Source organism: Kogia breviceps, chromosome 3 (genome assembly GCF_026419965.1).
Source record: "Kogia breviceps isolate mKogBre1 chromosome 3, mKogBre1 haplotype 1, whole genome shotgun sequence".
NCBI lineage: Eukaryota > Metazoa > Chordata > Mammalia > Artiodactyla > Physeteridae > Kogia > Kogia breviceps.
This window is the reverse complement of record NC_081312.1, coordinates 164,877,757-164,904,410: the sequence shown is the minus strand read 5'-3', so window position 1 is coordinate 164,904,410 and position 26,654 is coordinate 164,877,757. Positions and strand designations below refer to the sequence as shown.

At 40.4% G+C, this 26,654-nt stretch overlaps 1 protein-coding gene across 2 annotated transcripts in view; it reads right to left on the bottom strand.

The window, feature by feature from the left end:
* Positions 1-26,654, bottom strand: part of TAF3 (TATA-box binding protein associated factor 3) — a 157,181-nt gene that overhangs the window by 6,932 nt on the left and 123,595 nt on the right. For both annotated transcript variants that reach the window (XM_059055950.2, XM_059055949.2), the window contains exon 4: positions 18,695-18,777. In XM_059055950.2, the coding sequence (XP_058911933.1) occupies positions 18,695-18,777 (83 nt within the window). The remainder of the gene's footprint in view (positions 1-18,694; positions 18,778-26,654) is intronic.

The following is a 26,654-nucleotide window of genomic DNA, read 5'->3' as shown; positions in this document are numbered from 1 at the left end:
AATTTTTGTTCTTTGAACTTTTTCTGCCTTTGCAGATACCCATAAACAATGCATATCGTACCGTTGTTTTATGTGTTTCAAGTATATAAAGAATTCACACTATATTTATCGCTTGCAACCAGCTTTCCTCACCTAGTTTTTTTTGTAACTGAGATATAATCAACATTGTGTAAGTTTGCACAATGTGTCAGCTTGACACATTTGTAAACTGCAAAATGATTACTGCAGTGGCCTTAGCTAACACCTTTATCACACCACGTAATTACCATTTCTTTTTTGAAGGGAATTGTTTGGATCTAGTCTCTTGCAACCTTGACATTTGTAATATAGTATTGTTGACTATAATCTCCAGGCTGTGTATCAGATCCCTAGAACTTATTTGTTTACTAGTTGCCCGCTTAGTTTTATGCTCTTGATTTATCAATATATATTACTTATTTTAATTGCTATATAGTATTCCATAGTATGAATAAGTCAAAGGGTTTTTGCCCATTGCCCTATTGACTGTACATATTACCTTGTAAATGTTACATGTTAACTCGTAAATATGGTGATGAATCTCCCTGGGCTATATTCCTAGACATTAAGTTTCACCTTTATTAGGAATCCGGAGCTGCTCTCTAAAATAGGCTGCACTGACCTACCTCTTCCTACGATCCCTCACTGACCTTCCTAGACCTTGCTTTTCTGATCAACAAAGTATAAATAAAGATAGCTGCCTGTGCGGGCTATGGGGAGAACCTGAATAGCGAGGAACACATCAAGAACTATGTACAAATGTGAAGTGTCATGGCCATTGCTCATGTCATCCTCAGCATTGTCATGACCAATCCACACAGGGCCTCTTTCTCAAAGTCCTTGTTTAGAAAAACACCTCCCCTACAAAGCACTGGATTCTTTGCTATTCTGGTCAGAAGACTATAAAACAGTATTTCAAAAATTCCATCATTATACAAGCAAAGAAACAGTGCTGTCACTTGCTCTCCACTTGTTTCACGTGAGTGTGATCACCTTCCTAACTCGAATGTAGCCAAAGACCAGGAGAATTTAACATGGGCTGTTTGTCTAGGAGACACTCAATAGATGCTTAACGTAATTCATAGTGAATATTTATCCAGTACTAACCAAGTTCCCAGCTGTTGTGAGTGCTGGAAAGCCAAGTGCAGGCCAGCACCTGCTGAATGTTTACTTGCCTATCTCACTTGACCCTCATAACAACCAAATGAAGTAACAAGTGCTGATATTATCCTCCTTTTGTAGAGGAAGAAACCAAGGCACAGAGATTAAGTACCTTGCACAAGTTCACAGACTACCATGTGGCAGAGCCAGGATTTAAACCCAGGCAGCCTGATTCCAGAACCCGTGATCTTAACAACTACACTCTGCTGTCTCTCAGTGCTTACTGAGTGAGGTTTGCCTTACACGTAAGATGAGAAGTCCAGGTTATCACTATGGCATTTATATCCATAGGGCAAGCACTCCTTATTCTTATGGTTAGACTAAAATTTAAAAACACTGTTCTGGGAGGCAGTTTCCCATAATGGTTTAAAATATGGGTGCTGGCATATGCTAATGCACATATATGGAATCTGAAAAAATGGTACTCATGAATCCAGTGGCAGGGCAGGAATAAAGATGCAGATGTATAGAATGCACTTGAGGACACAGGTGGGGAAGGGGAAGCTGGGATGAAGTGAGAGAGTAGCACTGACATATACACACTACCAAATGTAAAATGGATGGCTAGTGGGAAGCTGCTGCATAGCACAGGGAAATCAGCTCAGTGCTTTGCGACCACCTAGAGGGGTGGGATAGGGAGGATGGAAGGGAAGCTCAAGAGGGAGTGGATATGGGGATATATGTATACTTATAGCTGATTCACTCTGTTGTACAACAGAAACTAACATAACATTGTAAAGCAATTATACTCCAATAAAGATATTAACAATAAAATAAAATAAAATAAAACAAGGGTGCTGGAACCAAAACTAAAGGAAAAGCAGGAACCCGGAGAGGTAAGTAGAACACAGATGTTTCCCTCTGAGGGCATTTGTGTGTAAGGTGAATCTGATCTTTGGTTTTGATGCAGGGGACAGGTTTCACAGCCCAGGGCCTGTCAAAGTGGAAAGTCTAATAGAACTCCCTCCCCACATTAAGGACTACCAACAGGCTACACCAGTTAGGTAAGAATGAATCAGATCTCATGAATTCTCAACTCTGGTGGTCCAGGACAACATATTTAAAGTAATTTGGACTTGTAATGCACCTAGGTACCCAGCACTAATCATCTTGATAGGAAGTAACTTAAAATCTAGGCTTCATATTATTAATACAGACAATTATTTAAGAAAAAAAGCAGCACAGAATCAAAGATAAACATATAAGGAAGCAAGGCTGCAACAGGGAGAACTAGAAGAAATAACAGACAGTATAAAGAGACCCATAAAGACACAGACACTACAATTATCAACTACAAAACAACTCTGCTTACAGTGTTTAAAAAAATAAAAGGCAAAACTGTAAATTATCTGCAGGTAATGAGAATGAAACAGAGTAAAATGTTAACAAAGAATATCTGACTTTTACAGAACTGATGAAAGATACTAATCCACAGACTTAAGAAGCCCAACAAATCCCAGGCAAGATAAATAAAAAGAAATCTATACATACACACATAAGAGTGAAAAGATAAAATATCACAGGCAAAGAGAAAAGTCTGAAAAGAGCCCAAAGGAAAAAAGGACAATTACTTTCAAAGAAGAAACAGGTGACAGCTGACTTCTCAACAGCAATGCTAAAATCTAGAAGACAGTGGAATAACATCTTCAATATGCTAAAGGCAAATAAATTTTGTCTTCAAAAACATCTTTCAAGAATAGGATGAAATAAAGACATTTTCTAGCAAGCAAAATCTGAGAATTTGCCACCAGTGGACCCTTACTAAAAGAAATTCTATTTTCATATTCTGTTATATTAAAGTCCATTGATCTGTCTGGCACTTTGAATAGATATTTTACCAATGCATGATTTTATAACATCATGCACTGGTGATCTGGAATATTGGTTCACTGAATTATGCAGATCTTTCAAATATTTATACATTACATAATATTTTTTAAAATCGTATTTGGGGCTTCCCTGGTGGCGCAGTGGTTGAGAATCCGCCTGCCGATGCAGGGGACACAGGTTCGTGCCCTGGTCCAGGAAGATCCCACATGCCGCGGAGCGGCTGGGCCCGTGAGCCATGGCCGCTGAGCCTGCGCGTCTGGAGCCTGTGCTCCGCAACGGGAGAGGCCACAACAGTGAGAGGCCCACAAAAAAATTTAAAAAAAAATAAAAAATAAAAAAATCGTATTTGTTGGTGTTACCATCCATCTCATCAAAAATTTCTTAAATTGTTGAGGAGCCATCAATTTGTAATAATATGTTTTCCAAAATTAACTTTCACGTAAACGCTTGAATTTTATCATCTATAACAAATGCTCTCAGGTATTTTCTTTGAAATAACAGTCTTGGGCCTTCTCAAAAATATACAACATCCATGGCTGCTTTGTATCCTAATTGTGTGCGTATCTGTCTTTATCACTCAAATTAGGTGGTATATTCCTTAGGAGTAAGGTATGTACTATTTATTTGTCTTTGAATTATCTGCAGTATTAAACACAGTGTCTTGATACATATTCATCAACTTTAATACGTTTAATGCCTAATATTACAGGAAGAATGCTCCTATAGAATAATTATTTTACTTTTGAATATTTTTTGCCTGTTTAAAATATTTAAAAATAGGTCAGTTTCCTCTATTCTTTCCTTCCTGCCTACCTTCCCTCCACACTACTTAATGAGTCCCAAGACCACCGAGATTTCTATTTGCCAACATGGATTCTAATTCCTCATCTGTCTACTCATTCTTAGACCAAGAATGATCACGACACCAATGCAAGGTACAAACACATCATGAAGGTTTCATTCTTTTATGTGAAATGCTTTTAAATTGTTTTAAGCTATACCAAACCTGTAATGAATATTATTTGCCTTGCCTCTTTCTCAATCCCCTTTCATTCTCTTTCTATTTTTCTTAGATTTCTCCCTTTCCTATAAGGCCTGTGAATGGTGCCCATGAGAATGGTTTAGCATTAGCAGTGCAGCCAATGGACGTAAACAGACTGTTGATCAATTTATGGGGCAGTACCTGAAATCTCAGATATACCTACTTGTACAAATCTTATTTTTCAATTCAGAGAAATGGTCTTTTAATGAAAATAACATAATAAAGATAATACTTCCAAAATGCCAAATATTCCTCCAGTTCAATTAAATTTCCCCTTTAAATTTGGTATGTATTGATATATATATTTGTATTTCTCATTTAAATTTTCTAAGTAGCAAAAGGAAAAAAAATAAAAGTGGGCACTCAGTGTTGATGAGACAAAACATGTCCTAATTTTCTGCTTCCAAGAGATTAGACTGGTATTATATAGGCTCTAAAGTGACTTGTCTTTCCCAACTCTTTTGAATTTCACCAGAAAATTCACAGAGTTTGAAAGTTACTTGATTCTACCTGCTCAGTTACTTCTGTGGTAACTGGAGGCACAGTTTTGAGAAGAATTATTTTATTATCTCTTTACTTTTGAACATTACAGAAAAAATACATAAACAGTATCACATGATTTAATTTCTCATCACTTGTGAGATAAACTATCATTACTCAACCTAATATAATCATTGTAAAAATAATTCTGGATTCCTATTGGCCTCCACCGCCGATCTTTATTGTTTCCTACTTCTAAACAGCACTTTCTCTGTACTTCTTCCCTTTAGTGGCACTTTCCCTCCTCTTTAACTGCATAGTAAGCTCTCCTCCAGAGCTCTCTGTTGAATAAGCAATGTCTTCAGAGTAACCAACACCGCCCACAGCTGGGTCTCACAATGGCTCCATGCTGCTAACATTACATCTTTTGGAGGATTTGATCAGAGGGCTCTAGCTGCTATAAACACTGGTGTTATTCATAAAAACATGCAGAAGGAGGATTTTTGGCAGGATTTCTTTACCTGTTTCCCCAGCACAAAACAGTGAAATAAATAGAGTGGGTCATGCGCTGCCTGGCCTGTAATGCAAACTCAACAGCTTGACAAGTCAACAAAGGGCCCGTCCTCACCTCTCCAGCCACGCAGAGGCTCGGAGGTTAGAGGCAAACACCATTTGGATATGTCTACATGGGGAGTTTAATGATCCTCATTAGTCAGCGATTGTGTGCAAACACTGTGAAGCCGGCCATCAAAGTTATCAAAGTCCGTATGACTGGCTACTGAACTGCACAAAGTTCAAAAGTTCCCTCACATGGCTCACTTACTTGCCTCAAAAGCCAACAGCCATTTTTAAATGGTGACAAAAAGATGCCACAGGTAAAGACTACTGTAAGCACCTCCATGAATGTTATATAAACTTCTCAACAGGGAAGCTCTTTGATGTCTGGGAGAAAACCTACTTTGATTAAAAAATATATATATACATACACACACACACACATATTCAAGCCACAACTTGATTTTCTTCTTCAGAGTTAGAACTTTGATCAATCTCAGAAATACCATGCACCTTTTGAGATACACATGAAACAGATTCCCATGTTGTATTGTAAACTAAGATTTCACTATATATTACTATAAAACCGGATCATTGTGTCTGTGGTTATCTAAAACATCACAGTTTTGCTCTCTTACTTTTCTTGTAAAAGTCCTGGAAATACTAAGCCCAAGCATGTCAGGCAGCCTCCTCCCACCCTGGTGGAGTGTCCTCGCAGCCTGGGTGGGCTCTGACTTGGACAGCTAACAAGATATCATGAAAACAACTGTGTGTGACATCCGAGCTAGGTCATAAGAGACACTGCAGCTTCTGCCTTGCTCTCTTTTGGATCAGTTGCTCTGCGGAAGCCAGAGGCTAAGTCATGAGGACATTGCAGCTGCCTTAGGACAAGGCCCGTGTGACCAGTAACTGAGGCCTCCTGCCAACAGCCATGTGTGAGCCTGGAGTGCATTCTCCAGCCCTGGTGAGGCCTTCCAGTGACTGAAGCCCTGGGCAGCAGCTTGACAGAGACTGGAGTCAGAACCACCTGAATTCCTGACCCAGGGGAAACTAGGAAGTAGCACGTTTATTGCTTTAGCTGCTAAGTTTTGGGGTCATTTGTTATATGTGGGAATACAAAATTAATATACCAAGTATTTAATTTATCGCATTTAGGTACATAAACAAATATTCAGAATTTAGGAGAAATTATACTTTAGAGCATCGGTACTTAAAATGCCAAAGTGTAACACAGTCATTTCCATATTTCACATGTGATCAAAAGGAACAAATAACAAAGACAATTATGAGAATCAGTGCTATGTTGATTCTTCAAATCAATCATTATCCTTATTCTTCTTGAGCCTCACAGCTCGACTTTCAGCATTCATATAATTAGCACATAACTGTAAATGGATTTAATTCCTCAAGCTCATGGCTTGCCTCTTGAATATTTACATCATCTTATCTTGTCATAGCCCAAGTACATACCAAGTAGCAAACATTTTGTCTTTTAATTCAGGCATGACCTATTTGAAAAATGAAACAGATTGCATGAAGTAATTAGAGGAAAATATAGCCACTGTAGAATCTTCATTTCCAAAGAAGATACCCAAATGATTAGACTTCTATTGTCAAATGTTCAAAATCTGTAAAATACCCTATAAGGGCATGAATACTTAGATAAATAATAAATAATGCATATTTCCTCATTTCTGCAAACAGATATACAAAAGGATAATTAAAAAACAGAAATAAAGACGGTAACCTATAGGTCGAGGAGGATAAAGGTAGAGGGAAAGGGTGGAAAGCAAGACGTCTCTGAACATATTACATAGTTTCAACTTTGGGGGCAAGTAAATGTCTTACATATTCAGAAAATTAAATATATAAAATTGCCTACAAGTCAAAAATAAACAGAAAGGAAGGAACCTCAATGCATATCATGTTGGTGACACAACCACACACACAGAATTATTTCAGGTGACTTCAGGAGGTCAGCACTTTGGACCTCCTCAGATTCTGCTCAACCCAAGTCTTTTCTGGTCCTTCCTTGCTGGGAGCAATCACCTTGAACTTCTGCATCATCTGAGATGGATCTCTTATAGACTTGAACACTTTCTGCCTCTATTATGATTGTTTACATCTACGTTCCTGAGAGAAGAACCAACATCTGATTCAAATTTACCATTTGCACAAGTGTATCTCCTTCGACACAGTTTTACTATGTATATAATCAAAATTAGTATTTTTCAAATGCAAAACAATTTTTTAAAAATGTAAAACCATGAGGGTGTTGTCTAGAGCACTGTCAGTGTTCTTTTCAAAAACCAAATTCCCTGGAGTCAGAACTTCTGAAAGATTTTGTGATTTTAGAAAAGCTTCTGCTTCTCTACAGCAAAGAAAGGGTACATTTAGTAAGGAAAAGCAAAACCAAATGAAACTGAACATTCAACATTGATGAAACTTCACTTTTAATACTCTCTGAGCCTGGAGTCTACAGAGGAGGATGAGATGCTTTTATATGAACATATGCTAAAGTTGCAAGTTAACCATAAAAGATAAACCTTCACTCATTCATTCATTCATTTTAGGATTAAATAACATCCCAGTTATTTGAAAACATTAAAAGCATTAAGATGATATTCAGTGAACCTGAAAAATGAACAGGACTGTGATTAAGATTTGTATCTCACTGTAGTGTTATAATATTCAGTTATTACTGAAGTCATGCTTGGAAAACCCAACACTACTACTTTAAAATATATTAAAATTTGATAATAGCTGCTGTGTCTTCACCAAAAATCACCATGCTTAACATGAATTTTTATCTTCCTCAGTAAATAGCATGGAAAAAAAATATTTATAGCATGTGATATATAGAGAGATGTATACACACACATATATGTTTTTTCACCTTTGTGGACTAAAGAAGCAGAAGTAATTGATTAAAATCCTAAGTACATATGGCATAGAGAGCCAAGGATGGTCAATCAGTGAGTGTGCTCTGCGAGAAAAGCTACCCCCAGATTTTAAAAAAAGTAGATTCAAATTGAGGGGTGTCATTTTTCATCTATCCAGAGTATATGAGAGGTGCATCTGTTACTAGATAGATAATGCAAGTCTTAAAAAAAATCCACATTTCCCTTTTACATAGACTACAGAATGACCGGCTTTATATTATTTAATAAAACACATTTGGAAACTTAGTCACTCCATCTGTAGGATCTTCCAATTCCTTTAAGCAACTTATTTTCAGCATCCTCTTATTATTCAAAGGACCTCTAAAGTGAGGCAGAATACCAAGAGTCACAGTTTAGGAAGGAGAAGCAATCTCTGACAGAAGATTTCAAGACCAAACGTAGCCTTCCCATTGTACTCCAGGGCTAACGTTAAGCTTCCTCTATCCCCTTCAGCCCTTTTACTTAAGGGGTTTTACTTGATAAAACCAACTCCTAATGTTACAGCCATTCTGGAAAAATAACTCAATTAAACTTTATTTTGATACCACTTCAAATCTATGAAAGCTTGTTCAAACAGTGAAAATCAGTGCTATGGTTCAACAGATGAGAGACTGTTTCAGTCCGTGAATCCATCTCAACAAGTATTTATCGCCCGTCTACTACGTCTCCTACCCTTGGGTGGCTGGGTTCAAAGTGAATGGGGCACACCCTCAATTTCCAAGAAACGGGGGAAGACAGTCACATAAAGGTAGATCGATAAAGCATACGAAGTTGAACAATTTGGATGAGAACAGCGTATTCTGGGCACTTGGCAGAAGGATGGCTAGCCTGGGGTAGGGGTGGGAAGGTGGGCTGTGATCACTTTCCCTAATGACCAGTGACAGGTTTTTTTTGTTTGTTTGTTTGTTTTTTGCAGTACGCGGGCCTCTCACTGTTGTGGCCTCTCCCGTTGCGGAGCACAGGCTCCGGACGCGCAGGCTCGGCGGCCACGGCTCACGGGCCCAGCAGCTTCGCAGCATGTGGGACCTTCCCAGACCGGGGCACGAACCCGCGTCCCCTGCATCGGCAGGCGGACTGTCAACCACTGCGCCACCAGGGAAGCCCCAAGTGACAGTTTTAAAAGATGAATACGAGGGCTTCCCTGGTGGCGCAGTGGTTGAGAATCCGCCTGCCGATGCAGGAGACACGGGTTCGTGCCCTGGTCCGGGAAGATCCCACATGCCGCGGAGCGGCTGGGCCCGTGAGCCGTGGCCGCCGGGCCTGCGCGTCCGGAGCCTGTGCTCTGCAACGGGAGAGGCCACAGCAGTGAGAGGCCCGCATACCGAAAAAAAAAAAAAAAAAAAGATGAATACGAGTGACTCCGATGAAGAGGCAGGGCGTGGAGGCATTTGAGGCAGATGGGACAACCTGAGAAAAGGAATAAAGATGCAAAGCATCCTGTTCTGCATGGGAAACCGCAAGCAGTTTGGAAGCGCCACAACATATAAAGCATAAGTGTACTGGACAGATTGCTCTGGAGGGACTAAGTATGGAGAACAGTTCTGAGAAGCAGCAGGAAAGGAGAAGAGGGTAAGGAATTGACAAATACTGTCGGTAAGGCGGGGAGGGGCTGGGGACTGGTTGGTTGTCGGGTGGGTGAGGGGTTGGGAGTAAGGGAGGGAGGTATCCCCCTGCCTTGGGTTTCTATGATGCTGGAGCTTTTACAGTTAGAGGGTAGAGCTTAGAGCTCAGATGGGTGTAGGGTGATAGGCGCTGGGTACTTGATTTGAAAAGTGGAAAACTGAAAAATGCGTTATTCTCTCTAGGAGGCAAAATAGCTCCGGTAGCTAAGGGCATTTGTGTTTCCGAGCCGAAGGCATCTTTGCTGGGTGGGGCACGGGGGCGGGGCAGTTCCAGAGGCCTGTAAATAGGCAGCAACATCTTTCCTCCTCTGGTGCTGATGACTACTTGTGTCAAGACAAGGAGGAAGGACACAAATTTGAAGATGGTGACTGGGAGGTATGAGAGTTCAGGTGACGTTCAAAGGAGACCTCACAGGAAAGGGTCTTTCTCTTTCCTTAAGTTTTGTTCAAAACAACACTTTTGGAGCTGGGAGACATTCACGTCTTAATTTTCAGATGTCCTGTCTGGTGATATGACATAAATAAAATCTCCCAATTCTCCCAGTCAGAGTGTGTTTGTCTAATTTCAAGTTACTCTAGAAATTCAGACAGCTTGAAAATGGAGGCTCTGATCTCATCATCAACAAATAAAAAGCGTAAGGAGTACAAGGTTGGGGGAATAGTGGTGTATTCAATTTGGAAAGGCCATGTTTGAGGTGCCCCTGGTCTTTCCAGACTTTCCAGACTTACCTGCTAGAGCAGGTAACTGGGCAGACTAGTCTGCATTTTGGGGATAAATCTGAGCTGGAAGTAAAGATTTGGGAATCATCATCACCTAATTTTTTTTTTTTTTTTTTTTTTTTTTTTTTTTTTTTTTTGCGTACACGGGCCTCTCACTGCTGTGGCCTCTCCCATGGTGGAGCACAGGCTCCGGACGCGCAGGCTCAGCGGCCATGGCTCACGGGCCCAGCCGCTCCGTGGCACGTGGGATCTTCCCGGACCGGGGCACGAACCCGTGTCCCCTGCATCGGCAGGCAGACTCTCAACCACTGTGCCACCAGTGAAGTCCCCAACACCTAATTTTGAAAAGAGTGAAAAAGAAACTTTAGGGAGAAAGAACAGAGTAGTAGGACAAAGGCAAGAAGAGAAAGAAAAAGTGATCAAAGAAAGATAGAAGCAACGATGGAGAAAGAGAATCAGATGCATGTAGTATCAAGAAAAACAAGGAATAGAGAGTTTCATAAAGAGCTTGGTGGGAACAAAGGTTATCTGAAAAGCAGGAAGGATGAAGTCACAGGCCTGCAGCACCGCCTTGGGACGCATTTAATCATCTTAATGAGAAGCTTCAGAAAAGTCTCCAGGGCAGAAACCAGAGCGTAGGGAGTTTAGGAATAAAACTGGAAAAAAAAATTGGAAGAACGTACATACAAGGAATATGCTTTGAGAAGCAAAGAGTGAGAAGAGGAAGTTACATGGCCTTTCCCTCATCTAGAGGGGGAGGCTGGTGAAGGTGGGAAGGTTTAGGATGGTAGAACCCAAGGCTGAAGGGAAGATACCAGAAGGAAGGAGAGAAAGATACAGAGGAGAAGAGATAACGAAGGGTCCGGGGGTGGGGGTGGGGGCGGGGGGGCGGGGTCAGGAAAGGCGGGGATGGAGAAGGAGCTGGTCCTGAAGATCAGGAGGGATGCTGGGCTCCTTGCTGGACTCTGGAGGACAAGCCGTGAGGACAGATGCAGTTCTGGAACCCAGAAGAGTAAATCCAAATGGGGTAACGTGGCTAGTCAGTCCCCATGGTGACGTGTCCCTCAACCCAACTCGTGTTCAGACTACAGCAGCCACATTTGAAAAAGGCTGCAATAGTCTAAGTGAGCGCTTCCCGACCTTTTTGGCAACAGGGACTGATTTCGTGGAAGGCCATTTTTCCACAGACGGGGGGTGGGGGGGCGGGGGGGGTGTTCAAGCAATGCAGGGCGGCAGATGAAGCTTCACTCGCCCGCGCGCCACTCGCCCCCTGCTGTGCGGCCCGGTTCCTAACAGGCCGTGGACTGGTCCCAGTCCGCGGCCTGGGGGTTGGGGACCCCTGTCCTAAATCACAGAGGTCGGGCAGTGACACAAATTTCCATCTCACGAGCTACGAAGGCTGGAGTGGCAACAGGGAGGAAGAAGCATCACACTACGCCTCTAAGGTCTCTGTGCAAGTATTTTAATGTTATAGCCCCTAAAAAGACAGGGAACAACAGAATGCAAAGAATTTAAATTTTCTATGTTGCTGTGTCAGTACTAGTAAGAGTGTTCTCATCGCTAGGTATACATTCTCTTTAAACACTAGAAGTGTGAGTAGTTTGATCTTTAGGGGAAATTATAGTCAGATAGTATCCAAAAGGTTACCACGATATAGCTAAATTACCTCTGCCTGTCACAGGTTGAAGAACATTTAAATTCTGGAAGTCCGCATCAGCTTTGTGTAGATAACAAATCTTAAGTACCTTCCTATATTCACTCAATTAGTGATCTTGGGCCTTGATAACATTGCAGGGAGAAACTTTCCAACTATCATTCAAATCATATCTAAAAAGGTGGTCATAAATATTTTAAAACCTAAGTGAACTAATAAGACCTAGACCCATTAAGGATAAGATCTTTTACAACAAATTAAATAAAACAATTTATTGAAGTCTGGACTCAAGATAAGCTAGATTTACTAGCTGACCTTTTATTCATTTAAAGAACAAAATTAGCTCTAATTGCATTAGAATGGAATCCAGTAAATTTTCCCCAGTCTTGTAATGTGGCATCCATGTAAGGACTGCTGTAATTGTTTACAAGTAAGATGGAAATGCTTTGATTATAATCTTTCCAGTTGTTTTACTGGGTAGTAAAAACATTTCCCAAAACCTAAAGCCAGTTTTTCTGACAGCATACTATTTTCTTCTCTTAAATACACTGCATCTTTGGTGTTAATCAACAAACCATCATGTGCCAGAGGAAGAAATTAAACTCGGGGATTCCATCATAACTTTAGCTCAGTAAAAATGAGAGAGTGATATACGGAGGTTAAGATATCCTAGTCTGGAAAAATCAGTAAAGGGCTGAAGACCGGAGTAAGAAAACTTTTAACCACCTGCTTCCTCTTGGAATTATAACTGAGATATATGGGTTTGGGTCTGTTGAACTTATAAGTATAAAAGGTAGCAAGAATAATGTATACCACCCACAATTTGTGTTCTCATTGTTCAGCTGCTAGGAAGTTTCATTTGTAATGTTACCATCTTTCACTAGCATTAAAAATAAGTCATTTGTGGGCTTCCCTGGTGGCGCAGTGGTTGAGGGTCCGCCTGCCGATGCAGGGGACGCGGGTTCGTGCCCTGGTCCGGGAGGATCCCGCGTGCCGCGGAGCGGCTGGGCCCGTGAGCCATGGCCGCTGGGCCTGCGCATCCGGAGCCTGTGCTCCGCGGCGGGAGAGGCCACAACAGTGGGAGGCCCACATACCGCAAAAAAAAAAAAAAAAAAAAAAGTCATTTGCCATAAATTTTAAATACAGTCACTGAAGATTTTTATTCTTATTTATTTATTTATTTTGGGGGGGGTGTCACTGTTCTTGTTAGTTAGCTTCTAATATAGGCAAAATAACCTAGGAAATGTTTCAGCATCAGTGGCAAGTTAACCAGGGCAAAACAAAGAAAACTATCAACACTTTTCAATCTCTCTCTCTCTCTCTCTTTTTTAAAAAACATCAAAGCAGACAGTTTTATCAGAAGAGAAACAAATTAAAAATAGAAGAACAAAAGCCCTTCCAAATCTGACAGGATGATGGTCTGAAATGTTCCTAAACTTTATTTCTAAAGGATCTTTTTTTTTTTAACCAATAAGCTTCCTTGCTCTGCCTCCTCAGTATACTTTTATAAAAATATGAATCTGATTGCCTTTCCCTAAATAAAATAAAAACATATCAATTGTTTTTGCCTGCCCCTCATCCCTTATTCTGGTAGGAGAGTCCTTCTTTCCTTCTGGAACCTAACATTTCCCCTTCCAACAGGGCTCTCCCCGCTCCCACTGGGGCTGGTTCCTGGATGGGAACCCACAGCAGATGCTGTGAAAGAGCGGGGGGTGGGCAGTTCAGCCTGTGAGCGCTAAGGACCACACCAGCCAAGAGCAACTTGTACCATCTTTGCCACCACACAGAGGTTAGACGGAGAAAAACAAAGTGAACAGAGTCTTAATGACGCTTTCTGAACCCTTGTTACCACTTTGCCTAAAGCCAGTTTCTTTGAGCTAGTTTGATTAGGGTTTCTGCTACTTGCAACCAACAGTTCTGACTAATACAAAGAGAACGTGAGTGTTTCAACTAGGGAAGGGAAGACTCCTTACAGAGGCACCTTCACTGAGTGTGCGTCTATGTTACATCCTTGGATCAGGGGTTGGTGTAAGAAACAGTCAAATAGAAAAAATAGTTAATCAGAAAAGTTTGGATCACAAAAAAGACAACAAATACCTGTACCTATTTTACATTTTTAAAGGTTGAACATTATTTTTCCAGATTAATGAGCGAAGTTTTAACTCCCATTTTTATAGCATATATAAATAATTTAGAAATTACAAGTATTAAGAAGGCTCCTCCCAGGCATAAACTAAACTCTATAAACTGCAATAAAAAAACTGAATTACTTACATGAAAAAAAAAAAGAGTCCAATTTTCAGCACCTCTGCTAAGAGAGGTCAGATTAATGAAAGAACATCCTGAATTCTAAGAAATACATAATACCATGAGTATTATAATACTCATAGCTGTGGTGATAAAATGTTAGCAGAAAGAAAACTGTAATTTCCAGCAGTGAAGTGGCCATTGAAAATTACCTCAGCGTAACTTGTGTATTTTGGGAAAAGGATTAAACTTGTGAAAGAGAATACTTATTGTGACCTCTCAGACAAAAGAAAATTTAGGATTATTAATGATAATGATATTGTCTTCCTGAAAGGTACCATAGATGATTCTGTGTCACTTGATCAAATACAGTATCTAACTGGGACAATAACTGAGCCTTACTGGATTTTTGGAGGGGCCCAATTCATTAACCCCTCCCTGGCGAGCTCACTGAATAAGGGCAGCAATGTCCTGAGAGCAGGACCAGCTCCCAACTTCTCCAATACAGTAACCCTGGCGACCAGACCAAAGCTCCCTGGCGGGAGAGTCACTCCGCCCTCGGAAGAGCCAAGGAACAGATGGAGAAAAGGACAGAGCTGCCTCCCCAGTGCCAGGGAGACGACAGCATTAAAGACACATTTGAGCAATGTGAGGGGGAAAGAATGCTTAACCCCCTAAGCACTACCATTATTCACCCCCAAATCTTTACAAACCTTGACCTTTTTTCTTAATACTTTACCAATACCTAAAGTTATCTTTTTCAATGAGAAGCTCCTTTAACAGAATTTTGAGCTTTATAAATATAACCACACATTTAACGTTCTGCCATGTCTTTCCCAACAATCCTATCTAAACAGTCCCACCCCTACGGTACTCCCTTCCTCACGTTACTCTGCTCTATTTATATCCTTCATAGAAATGAATAAATGAACAAATGCCCAAAGTTAGCCCAATTTTCCTACACTTGCTCAAAATAAAGGGATGGCAAGACTGGGATAACAAATAACTGGCGACTGTGCTGCCACTTGCCCATCCCATAGTGGACATTACATGCGCTGGACTCTGTCACCAAGTCCAGGGGGACCTCAAAACCCTGATCAATATGGCTCCAGGTGCTGCTCCTGGGCAAGCTGAGACCTGCCCGCTTTCTCGGCATCAAGGCAAAACTGGACGGCTGGGCCAGACTCAGTTATTTAATGATTTATTTGAATGTGTTGTTTCTCCCCATTCATATCACCCCCACAAACTACAGATGTTGAGATTGCAACTTCAGGGTTAGTATTTTCGTTTCATCTTCAATACAGACTAACAGGAACTCTGGGTCCCCATTACTGGGAGACCTAGTACAGGAATTTGAGGTCCTTGTAAAGTCACCCTGAATTTTAACACTATCAGAAGGAGGCACTGGACTGACCACAGACCCTTTAGAATCCAGTTTCCAGGCAGGTTAAATGAAGGGGAAAACAAGGGCCCTCTGTCTGGCTTCAAGGGACAATAATAGAGAATAGAGGAAATAATCTAACCTCAAAGTACCTTCCTGGATCACGGGTCAAAGGCATAATTTCTTTATAAGATTTAGAAACTAAATATTGTCTTAAAGATCTTCCAGCAAGAGTGTATAATTTGAACCCTGTAAAGCTTTTTCATTTTCCTGTAGTTTCAAAAGACTCTATTCTCTGCCTGTTCTTTAGCAGTAAACAACCCCTCCCCCTAGACTATTCAAACTCCCCCATTTCAATGCTAGTCTGCTCATTAATTCCACTTCAAAAGAGCATCATTACACCCCCCGGCTGTATACAAACTAAGTAAAGGCACATTTATATGAATCTACCATCTCTTTCCCACTATTACTGCCAAGGAATAAGCCACATATCCTTATGCTACGACAATAAAAGATTACTTTTTTTTTTTTTTTTTTTTTTTTGCAGTACAGGGGCGTCTCACTGCTGTGGCCTCTCCCGTTGCGGAGCACAGGCTACGGACGCGCAGGCTCAGTGGCCATGGTTCAAGGGCCCAGTCGCTCCGCGGCATGTGGGATCTTCCTGGACCGGGGCACGAACCCGCGTCCCCTGCATCGGCAGGCGGACTCTCAACCACTGCGCCACCAGGGAAGCCCTAAAAGATTACTTTTAATTTCATGTAAGTTTCATGTTCATAAAATGTTATCATCCTTCTTTTAATTTTTTTTCAACCATTCTTGGCTTGTGAGTCATAAAACACAGACAGTGGGATGGACTGGCCCATGGCCATAGTTTGCTGACCCCTGATTTAGATTTAAAACAAAAAAACAGAAAACAAACACGTTAAAAAAAAAAACAAACCCCTTACTCATTAACTTATATTTTATATAAAATCCTATTGCTATGTGACTTGGGCCTCTTTTTCTCTCATTTTTTAAGTTTAAAATGTAATATATTTCACTTAAGTTATTCCTTTGTTCATTATAAGTATTTCCTTGTGTCTGACTTTGGTCAAGTGATTAATTATTCATATGATATGGGAGTTATTTACCTAAATGTCAAAAAGTTTACATGTTACATAAAGTTATACTTTCAAGGACAATTTGTCTAGAATGTCTGGGTACTATAATTTCCATAATACTGAACATTTTGTTCCAGAGTCATAGGATCTATTTCTCACATCTTCCAATATCTTAGGTATATGAGTGATTTATCGAGAGGAAAAGAAATTACTCAACAGAACAACTGAAAGACGCTTAAGGGTAGATGAGATGAACATGATTATCAGTGCCTTTTTACAAACCTTACTTCTCTAAAGGAACAAGCAAGCCAAACTTCTGTGTGAAAGGAAAGATGAAATAATGGTGAGTTATGAGAAAACCGGAATAAATACGAACGGGTAGGAGAAAAGGAGTTGTCCAATGATAAATAAGAACATCTTCCCTTTATAGAGTAGTGAACCCAAGTACAGGATTTCCAGGGAGATGGTAGGTACAGTTATTTTGGTTGGGTCTCTTTGTTAACTAGCCTTCTGTCCTCTGAGGGTGGAGGGAGAAGGATGTTACTAAAATTTCTGTAGGTAAGATAGAGGGCACCAGCACCAATATTTGGTTTAAAAAGAGCTCAATCTACAGTATTTTTGTTACGTTTTCTAAGCTTGTCAGCAATACTACCGCCTACTGTCTAGGCCTCTACTGGCACAACCAAAACGAGTAACGTGGAAATTACGCAGATAATTTAGGTTAGAAAAGCACAAACTATTCGGATTTTCTTCTTTCAATATTCAGAAGAATGTACACTCTCCTAGAAGGCCACATTTGCCCTACACCACCACTCATCAGAATGATGCTGGGATTTTTCGTTGATTACACTTAGAACTAACAGAAGCAGCGGCTGCGTAAAATACACGCTACGCACAAACTTTAAGATGGAACGAGCCATGAGAATGCAAAGCAAATTTCCTGTTGTCTACTCTACCTACTAAATAAATAAGTTCATGGCTACTACTTTCATTTTTATGGCTAAAAATTGAATGAAAGTTAAATGCCTTGTAAGCCTATTTTCTACATAATATTTGATGGTTTGCAATGTAAACTAATCCTTTTTCAGGCTTACTGGTAAAAAATAAGGTTGTAAACTTGTACTTTGAGCTAGTAAAATTCATTTAAATGATGTATAATATGATTTTTAGAAGAATGATTTTCAACATGATATACAAAAAAAAAAAAAAAAATCAATGCTTCATTACCCTGTTAGGATTATACAATAGCACTGTAGGCCTTAATTCATACCCTCAAAATGAATAAAAGAAACATAGCCAACTAATTTACTTTGAAGAAGGGTGGGTGGATGTGATGATTCCATGAAAATTAAGAAAATAAACAGTAAACATGGGGTTTACATTTCCACTTCTCTCTTTAAAAAAAGAAAAAGAGCAGACAATTCAGACTTCAGTTGTTACTATTATATACTGTTTCACCAAGCCTCTGGCAGTATCCTTGTTTTACATGCACAGAATAAAACCATGTGCCATTTGAGCAAGAAGAGAATCTTCATTTGTTGTCCTGGTGACAGAGGACACACACTTGAGAAGGTTTAACGTTACATCCACCTGGGTGTCACATGGCAGTCAGTCCATTCAATACACAGTTTCTTATTTTTCAGATGACCAGAGCCTTACAAACTATGCAGAAACAACGTCCTGTGCTAGTCTTTACAAAAAAGAAAAAGTGCCAGAAAAAAACCCCCCCAAAACAAAGTATCCTATATGTTGAATAAAGCAGTAAGTATTAACTCTGAGGAAGAAACCAATAAAAATTTGAAAATGAAGACTTCTCAAAATACAGCTTGACCCTACTACATATTCACACTGGGAAAAGCTCTACAGAATTAAATCCACTAGGAAAGAGCAGTGAAGGTTAAGTTCCATCTATGGCACTCAAACTGGAAATGTCTGTACTTACATTTTGTCTTGGCCAGCTCCAACTCTGAGGGTCAATCTGGGGATCACTGGGCTTGGGGCTGGGACCACTGGCTCCACTTTTATCTGTTAAGATAGTACGTTAGAGTCAAATACATTTTTTTCAACAAAAGTACCTTCTCCCTTTTCTCTCACTTCCTCATCTCCACAAACTCGATAAGCTTTTAAGTTTCAAATGTGCCTAAAATGCTAGATGTAAAGATAAACGGGGCTATTTTGTTTTCGCTTCCCAACAACTGAAGGCTACCAGGCAACATGGGAAATTCCATAAACTTTAAACACTCTGGTAAATATGGGAGTTATTTCTGCATTTTCTTAGTTTTGACTAATTTCTTGGATTTTATTGTTAGACTTTTTAAACAGAAACTGTCACCTGGGTCATTCACTGGAACGTTTAAGTAACTGCCAGACTTCACAAAAACAGAAAAAAATGCAGTCATAGCTTCACTATAAGATAAAATGAATCTACTTATGGGTCTTGAAAAACATTAAACTCATCTCATGTTTACAATGTCATAAAAGAAAACCAACACACCAAGTGTAATTACAGCACTGAACTGTTCCATTTTTTGGCTAGTAGAAAAATGATCTAAAATATTGTATGAGACAAAACATATTTATTTAGAAAGGATGTATGGCAAAGGCAATAACTGCTGAATAAGTTGAAGATCTCACAAATATCTGAGCTAATAATCAGAAAGGGAATACACAAATTAAGTATGGTGTTAAAGGGATTCTCCACAATTTCTGGCTTGAAGATCCTATATAGAACAATTGACATTTTGAGTGAACAAAATGAACAAGAGATGTGCAGTTCAAATTATTATCTACATCAGAGTTTTCTGGCATTTTTGGTGGGACGGTTCCTTGGTGGTCCCAGGCACGGCCAGATGTCTAACATCCCTGGCTCGGGTACAACTACATGCCAGTAGGCCTGCTAGTCACCGTGACAACTAGTGCAAACCACTGATTTATATATTTCAAGCTCATGAGTTAAATCATAACAGAACACTGCAGTGGTTCTAAAGGAGAAGGAATTTATAATGTAGTGCTCAGTACAGTATATCATATAATCAATACATTGCACATTGATCAAATCTATCATTTTTTTCATATGTTTTTACCTGTCCCCCCTTGAGTTTTTTTTTTTTTAATCCCATCATCACATCAAGATCTATGACTTAGATCATTCTCTTGAACAGTGCATGGTACGCAGGAGGTACTCAACCAATGTCTGCTGAATGAACCACTTATCCTGCAAGCACCCTCAACTCCCTTGCCTCTCGGTCATTTCACCATTCATCCAGGACCAATCTAAAATCATTCTCTAGGGCACAGAGTAATTCCAAAGAAAATATTTAAAACTGTACAAACTTCTGCCATCAAAACTCCAATTTCAACTGTGCCTTTAATACTATCTGCTTATTTGGATTCCCAGCTAAACTAGTTAAGAGCAGAGACCATGCCTGTTCCGTTTGTTGCTATTTCCCAGTGCCTACTGTCGGGTCTGACACTTAAGTGCTTAAGATATATTTCAGGGCTTCCCTGGTGACGTAGCGGTTGAGAGTCCGCCTGCCAATGCAGGGGACACGGGTTTGTGCCCCGGTCCTGGAAGATCCACATGCCGCAGAGCGGCTGGGCCCGTGAGCCATGGCCGCTGAGCCTGCGCGTCCGGAGCCTGTGCTCCGCAACGGGACAGGCCACAGCAGTGAGAGGCCCGCGTACCGCAAAAAAAAAGATATATTCAAAAATTAATAGGAAGCGATTATTTACAGCTTTTAAGACCCATCCCATGAGTTCCTTCCTCTTTTGCCCTTCAAACCCCACAGGAAAAAATACTGAGGCCACTAAGCAGAATTCCTTCAATTCCCTACAAACTTCTCTGCACTCACAATTACACTAGAGTCCATCTCCTCCAGTCTTCGAAAGACTTCCTCCTTATTTGTAGCATCTTCAACTTCTCAGTTCCACTCATTATTTTCATCTAGCTTTCAAATGCGCTCAACTCTATCCTTTAAAAAACTTACTTCCCCTTCAACCTCTTGCTGATGACCTCTCAACGCTTTCTAGTCTTCACTTCATCGCCTGCATTTCTCCATTTCTCCTTCATTCCTCACCCAACTCCACTCTACTTTCTGGCCCAACCACGCCACTAAACCACTCCTAGACACTCAATCTTTCTGAATGTCCCGTCTGTTTCTTCACTGAGGTCTTCATCACGCTCCTTCCCTGTCCCTAGCAAAGTCCTCTCCTCTCGTCATCCCATGCTTTCTCCACTGACCTCATCCATGTCCATGGTTTCAATCCTAAGTTGTTTGATTTTTAACTTTTTTTTTGGCCGTGCCACGTGGCTTGCGGGATCTTAGTTCCCCCACCAGGGATCGAACCCGGGCCCCCTGCAGTGACAGCACCGAGTCCTAACCACTGTACCGCCAGGGAATTCCCTCAACCCTAAGTTTTCAATATGGCATGTCTTCAAAATCTCCCTCTCTAGACCAGCACTGTTTGGAACTAAGACCAAAACATAATGCTGCCCACTGAACATTTCCAGCTAAATATCCTATAAGGATTTCATCTCATTGCATCTAAATCTTATCAACTCCCCCTCGAAAACCTGCTCCTCTAAATGGTCTCACTTTTGGCAGATGTCTCTTTTATTTGCCCAATTCTTAGTCCAGTGGTTTTCCCTCAAGGCCTCGGGGGTCAAGGGTCACTGGGGAGGGGGCAGAGCCAGACCCGTGGAAAATTTTTGTGTTCACTTTCTCCTCTGTTTTTTGAACACAGGGTTCCATATCTAAACAAATCTGAAAAACAGTGGTCTAGCCTATTTTGTAAACTACTAAGGCTTCTATATTTTTCTCACCATTCTGTGTATCTGTGGCAAAATAAACAAATATATCTAAAACAAACATTTATAAAACACTTAATGTTTGCCAGGCATTGTGTTTGGTTATTTTCCAGATGTTCTCATTTAGGTTCTTTAACAAACCGGTGGGGGTATGGTTTCCATTTTACAGAGAAACTGATCATACATGAAGCAACCATTTTTCCTTTCTTTCCTGTTTCTTTCTCCTTTTCTGTTTTCAGGTCACAAAAATAGCAAAACTAGGACTGAATACAATTTTTTTTTAATTCAGAGAATGAGAAATTATATAAAGTTCCGATATTTCTTCAATTCTAAAAAATTTGAGGGTCAAACACTCCTAATTGGCCTGAGTACTGGGAGTAATATTCCATGTTCCTTCAACCCACAATAATATTATTGAAGCACTTAAATAAAACTTTCTTAAGCTTTATTAAAAAATAAAGCTGTTTGCCCTAACTTTCAAAAAATCTTCTTCACTATTATTATGCTTCACATTGTATTTTGGTCCATTGCTATTACCACACTACACAATTATAACTTACCTGTATAGCACTTCACAAAGTGTGTCCCATATACATAGTCCAATTTGATCTTCACAGCTCTATAGGGTAGGTGTAGAAGCTATTATTACTCACATGTACTAAGGGCTCAGAAAGATTAAGTGGTTTGGCCAGTTACAAAGTTAGTAAGTAAATGACTGAAATCCAGTTCTCCTGGCACCAAATTCATCCTCCGTTCTACCATACTACTCGTGACTCTTTGCCAAACATTTCTGAGTCCTTTTTTCTGGTAATGCTGATGTCTTGCATGGAGCTATTTAGTTTCTTTGTCAATGTCTTTTATGATGAATGACATATACTTGTGAGATGTCTAGGGTACACTGTAAAGTATATTTTTTTTTCTCTGTGTTATTTACACCACATAACAGGTGTAAACTGGACTGTCCCAGGCAAAACCAGGACATATTGCAACCCTATGTAAAAATAGTTAAATACTTTAATTTCATTCTTAAAGAAGCTAAAGCTGATTTAACTTAAAGATAAAATTCAAGCAAGCATAGAAAAAGACTAATAAGGATGCTAACAATGTAGATATTGAAAGTACAGTTTCTCAATAAAAATTTCTCACCAGACTTTTATGTTAACTTTATCTGAATGTCCACCCAAATAAAAACACAGGGATGTTTCCTACAATCATGAAATAATTTCCCATGTGTCCATCCCAGCAATCAACAAACTAGATGACAATGACTTTGATTATTTACCGCCATCTTTTAATGGCATGAAGCAAAAATCTGGGGGGAAACACGAGCTTGTAAGGGTTAAAATAAAAGAACAGTACTTTAGAGCGATGCTGAGAATTGGGGCACGCAGAAGAGCATTTACAGTGGATTACTAAGCTTCCCAATTCACCAAAGAGGCAAAGTCCAGTAATATAAGACTCCTTTGTAGCTAACTAAAAATACATTGTCAGTGGATTTGTCCAGTTTTATGTATAAGCAATACTTCTTTCACCTGAACTAATACTAGTAGTCATATAAGCCCCTTATTGCCATGTGCTGCATTTTTTTTGCTAATCTTCAAGGATTTAGCTTCTTTGCCACATACCTCAGGGCACCAACTGATAAAGCTCTAACTCTCCATTTTTCCGGGACACCAGCAGTGCGGCCTTGCAAAAAATGAAAATCGCTCAAGAGATTTAAAGGGGAAATTTATTTTTAAAATCCTGACTTGAAGCAAAGAGGTGGATTTTTAAAAAGCTTATCTATAAGGAATCAGTTTAAATTTAAATTCTATCTTGGAACTCTTTCATGCATTCCAGCTTTAAAGTTTATCTTCTGACAGGGACTTTCTGCAAAGGTAATGGGCAGCTTTGTCAATATAATCTGGCCAAGTTTTACTTTCTATTTTTTTAAATGTTAAACTTCTTTCATTAAAACAACATCAACAACAACAAAAACCTATGTATGTGTGCTAAGTAGGGTGGCAGCAAGTTCAGCCAGCACTAGTTCAGATGTCTATCTATGCTAATATGTCAGAAAAACACCCAGAAATACTACTGGTGAAAAGCTGAATTTAAAAACCGAATATTTGAGATGCTGCACTATGACAGATGGTAACCATCCTGTTGTCTTTCTTGATGATGAATGTCTGTACATTATTTCCATTCAGAAACATGGTCTAACACTGATAGACTGTTTAAAACATTCCACAGACAGAAGACGTACGGTTGTGGTGAAGTATAACAAGTGGGACGCCGCGAGGACAATGAAACAGAACTCGGGCTTTCGGTAAGTGTTCAGTTCATTCCTCTGAAGCCTTGGGGATGGACTTCAGGAAACTTCGATGAATTCAAACATACCCACTTAAACGTTAAGTTACTGGCTTCCCCTTGGAACAAACAGTTATAAGAAACAGGAGGGAATATTTCCCCCTTCTTGCTGGGGTTATTTTATTTACTGAAAACCCTTCATTTCACTAGTTAATCATGAACGCTGATGAGAAAAGGCTGGAAACGAGTCAACAGTACTTTACGTAGAAAGGAAAGACGATGGAGACCTCCTGTCAAAGGCACAAACCAGGAAGACCACTTCTCATTCTCTAAAAAACAAACTGTTTAAGTTCAATAAAAGATTATTTCGGGGCAGATGCTAAGGGATTTGGGGATAGACTGGAGAAACATGAGACGTTTTCATTGCTCTGATGACTGAAATCATTCAAGCTTTGAGGACCGCCACTGCCTGTCCTTTAAAATATGGCAGCTGAATGGGAGCTCCCTATGGGCTGATCAGGGACTAAAGTTTTCTAAAAATCACAAGGGCCCTTTACTCTAGATTGTGAGCCATTCTCATCCCCCTCACCAGCTTCCATCGTGGGCCTGAGAAGCCCACGGGCTTTAACCAGACAGGCCTGGGTCATGTCACAGCTTGTCCGCAAGGTACCCTACCTCCCTGTGCAGTTTTCTCAACTAAGGAACAGGAGCAACGGTCTCACCCCGTCAGAGCTGTCGGCCAGGCCTGACAAGGACCAAGCGTTCTCACTCATTAAATACCAAGTGTGTGCTGATGTCATTTACCATCTGGGTTAGTTCACTCAATTGCCAATGTTAGCTCAAATAAAACAATTCATCAGCCAACAGGAGAAAAACGGGGGGTGGGGGGTGGGGGGTGGGGGGCGCTCCATTACAGAAGTATGAGCTTTCCATTATAAACAGATCCCAATTATCTCTGGGTTGATTATCAGCATTATTGGTTATTGTAAAGAAACTGGGTTGTCGGAGTCCGTGTATCTTAAATGACACAAACTAGTCTTCACTCAGTGTTTCCTATGAGAAGGCAGAAGAGAAAGCCTTTTAAGCCAAAATATTCTTAGAGCACGCATAAAACTATTGTTTTTAAACAGAGGGAAAGCATACTTTATAATGATGCAGTCTCTTCCCGGTGTCGAATGGGAGGAGGGAGAGAGGGAAGGAACCAGAGGGTCAGAGGTTAGGAGAGGCTGGCGAGTAACTAAGAAGTGGCAGAGCTGAGACCAAAAACCAGGTCAGGGCTTCCCTGGTGGCGCAGTGGTTAAGAGTCCGCCTGCCGATGCAGGGGACGCGGGTTCGTGCCCCGGTCCGGGAAGATCCCACATGCCGCGGAGCGGCTGGGCCATGAGCCCATGAGCCGTGAGCCATGGCCGCTGAGCCTGTGCGTCCGGAGCCTGTGCTCCGTAACGGGAGAGACCACAACAGTGAGAGGCCCACGTACCGCAAACAAACAAACAAACAAAAAACCAGGTCAGTCTGACTGCCAAAGCCCAGGCTCTTCAAGGACCAGTATTGGGCCTTTTTATCTACAGTCTGTGACGTCATCGTTTTGGGGTGAAACTCTACCAGGTCTTCTCAGATCATACTCCAATAAGAGCATGAAGACATATTTCCAAGTTCGACAGATGGATTTTGCCTTGTCTTCTATACAAGGTTATATGAACCTTCAATTCCACTAACATAAACAAGACATTTTCTTATTTATTTTTTTTACTGAAAATACCACAAGTAAAAAGAGCCATGGTTTGAAATAAAGTCATGTAATACATCGACACAAACACAAACACAAAATTATAATAAAAACTTAAGCTGCTCTGACATTTTCTATTAGGTTTATCACAGCTAAAGCTATTATGGCCACGTTTGTGACCGTTTAACACGTTGCTCTTAGTATGTTTTCCATAAAGAGTTACTTTGGTTCTACTTGAAACAGATGAAAGGCCACACTCCTAACCCTGACTGATGCACATGACTGCCCATAAAGGGGAATTAGAGGACTGTGCATAAATCGCCATGCTCTGGATTATTACCACTGCTAGAAAAACGATTTTTCCTTCTGAGGGTGCATCACTGAACCAGGTGCCATAAATTATTTCACTTAATCCATTTTTAATTTAAATGTAGGAAAGGATAGTGGTTAAGAACATTCGTTATAGCAGTTGATGATGGCCTGGGTTGAAACTGTGGTTCCCGTTCAACCACTTATTGGGTGTGTGATCCTGGGCAAGTTTATTCATCTCTCTAAGCCTCAGATTCTTATCTTAAAGTGACAATAATTACACTACCTACCTGATAGAGTTGAGATAAGGAAGTAAACTTATATACGGTGTTTAGCATACAGTAAATACTCAATAAATGTTAACTATTACTGTCTGCAGTTTTTTAAAAAGTGTTATTATCATATCCCACTTTAACGACGAAATGCCAGGAAATTCCTTGGCGGTCCAGTGGTTAAGACTCCATGCTTCCCCTGCAGGGGGTGCGGGTTCGATCCCTGGTTGGGGCACATCCCGCATGTCGCACGGTGCGGCCAAAAAGATTAAAATAAAATGAAAAATAAAGATGAAATGCCTACGGATTAAAGAACTAAAACACCTGCCTCAGATCTGCCCGATTCCAAAGCCCAAGGCTCCTTCTAACTACCATGCAGATTCCCGTTTAATTATTGGTTCTTGTATTGATAAAGTGGGTATGACTGGTAAAAACTCTATAGGTAGGTAAAGTAAATACGGGGAGGTTTTTCTTTTAATTAAAAACAATGCCCTTGCTT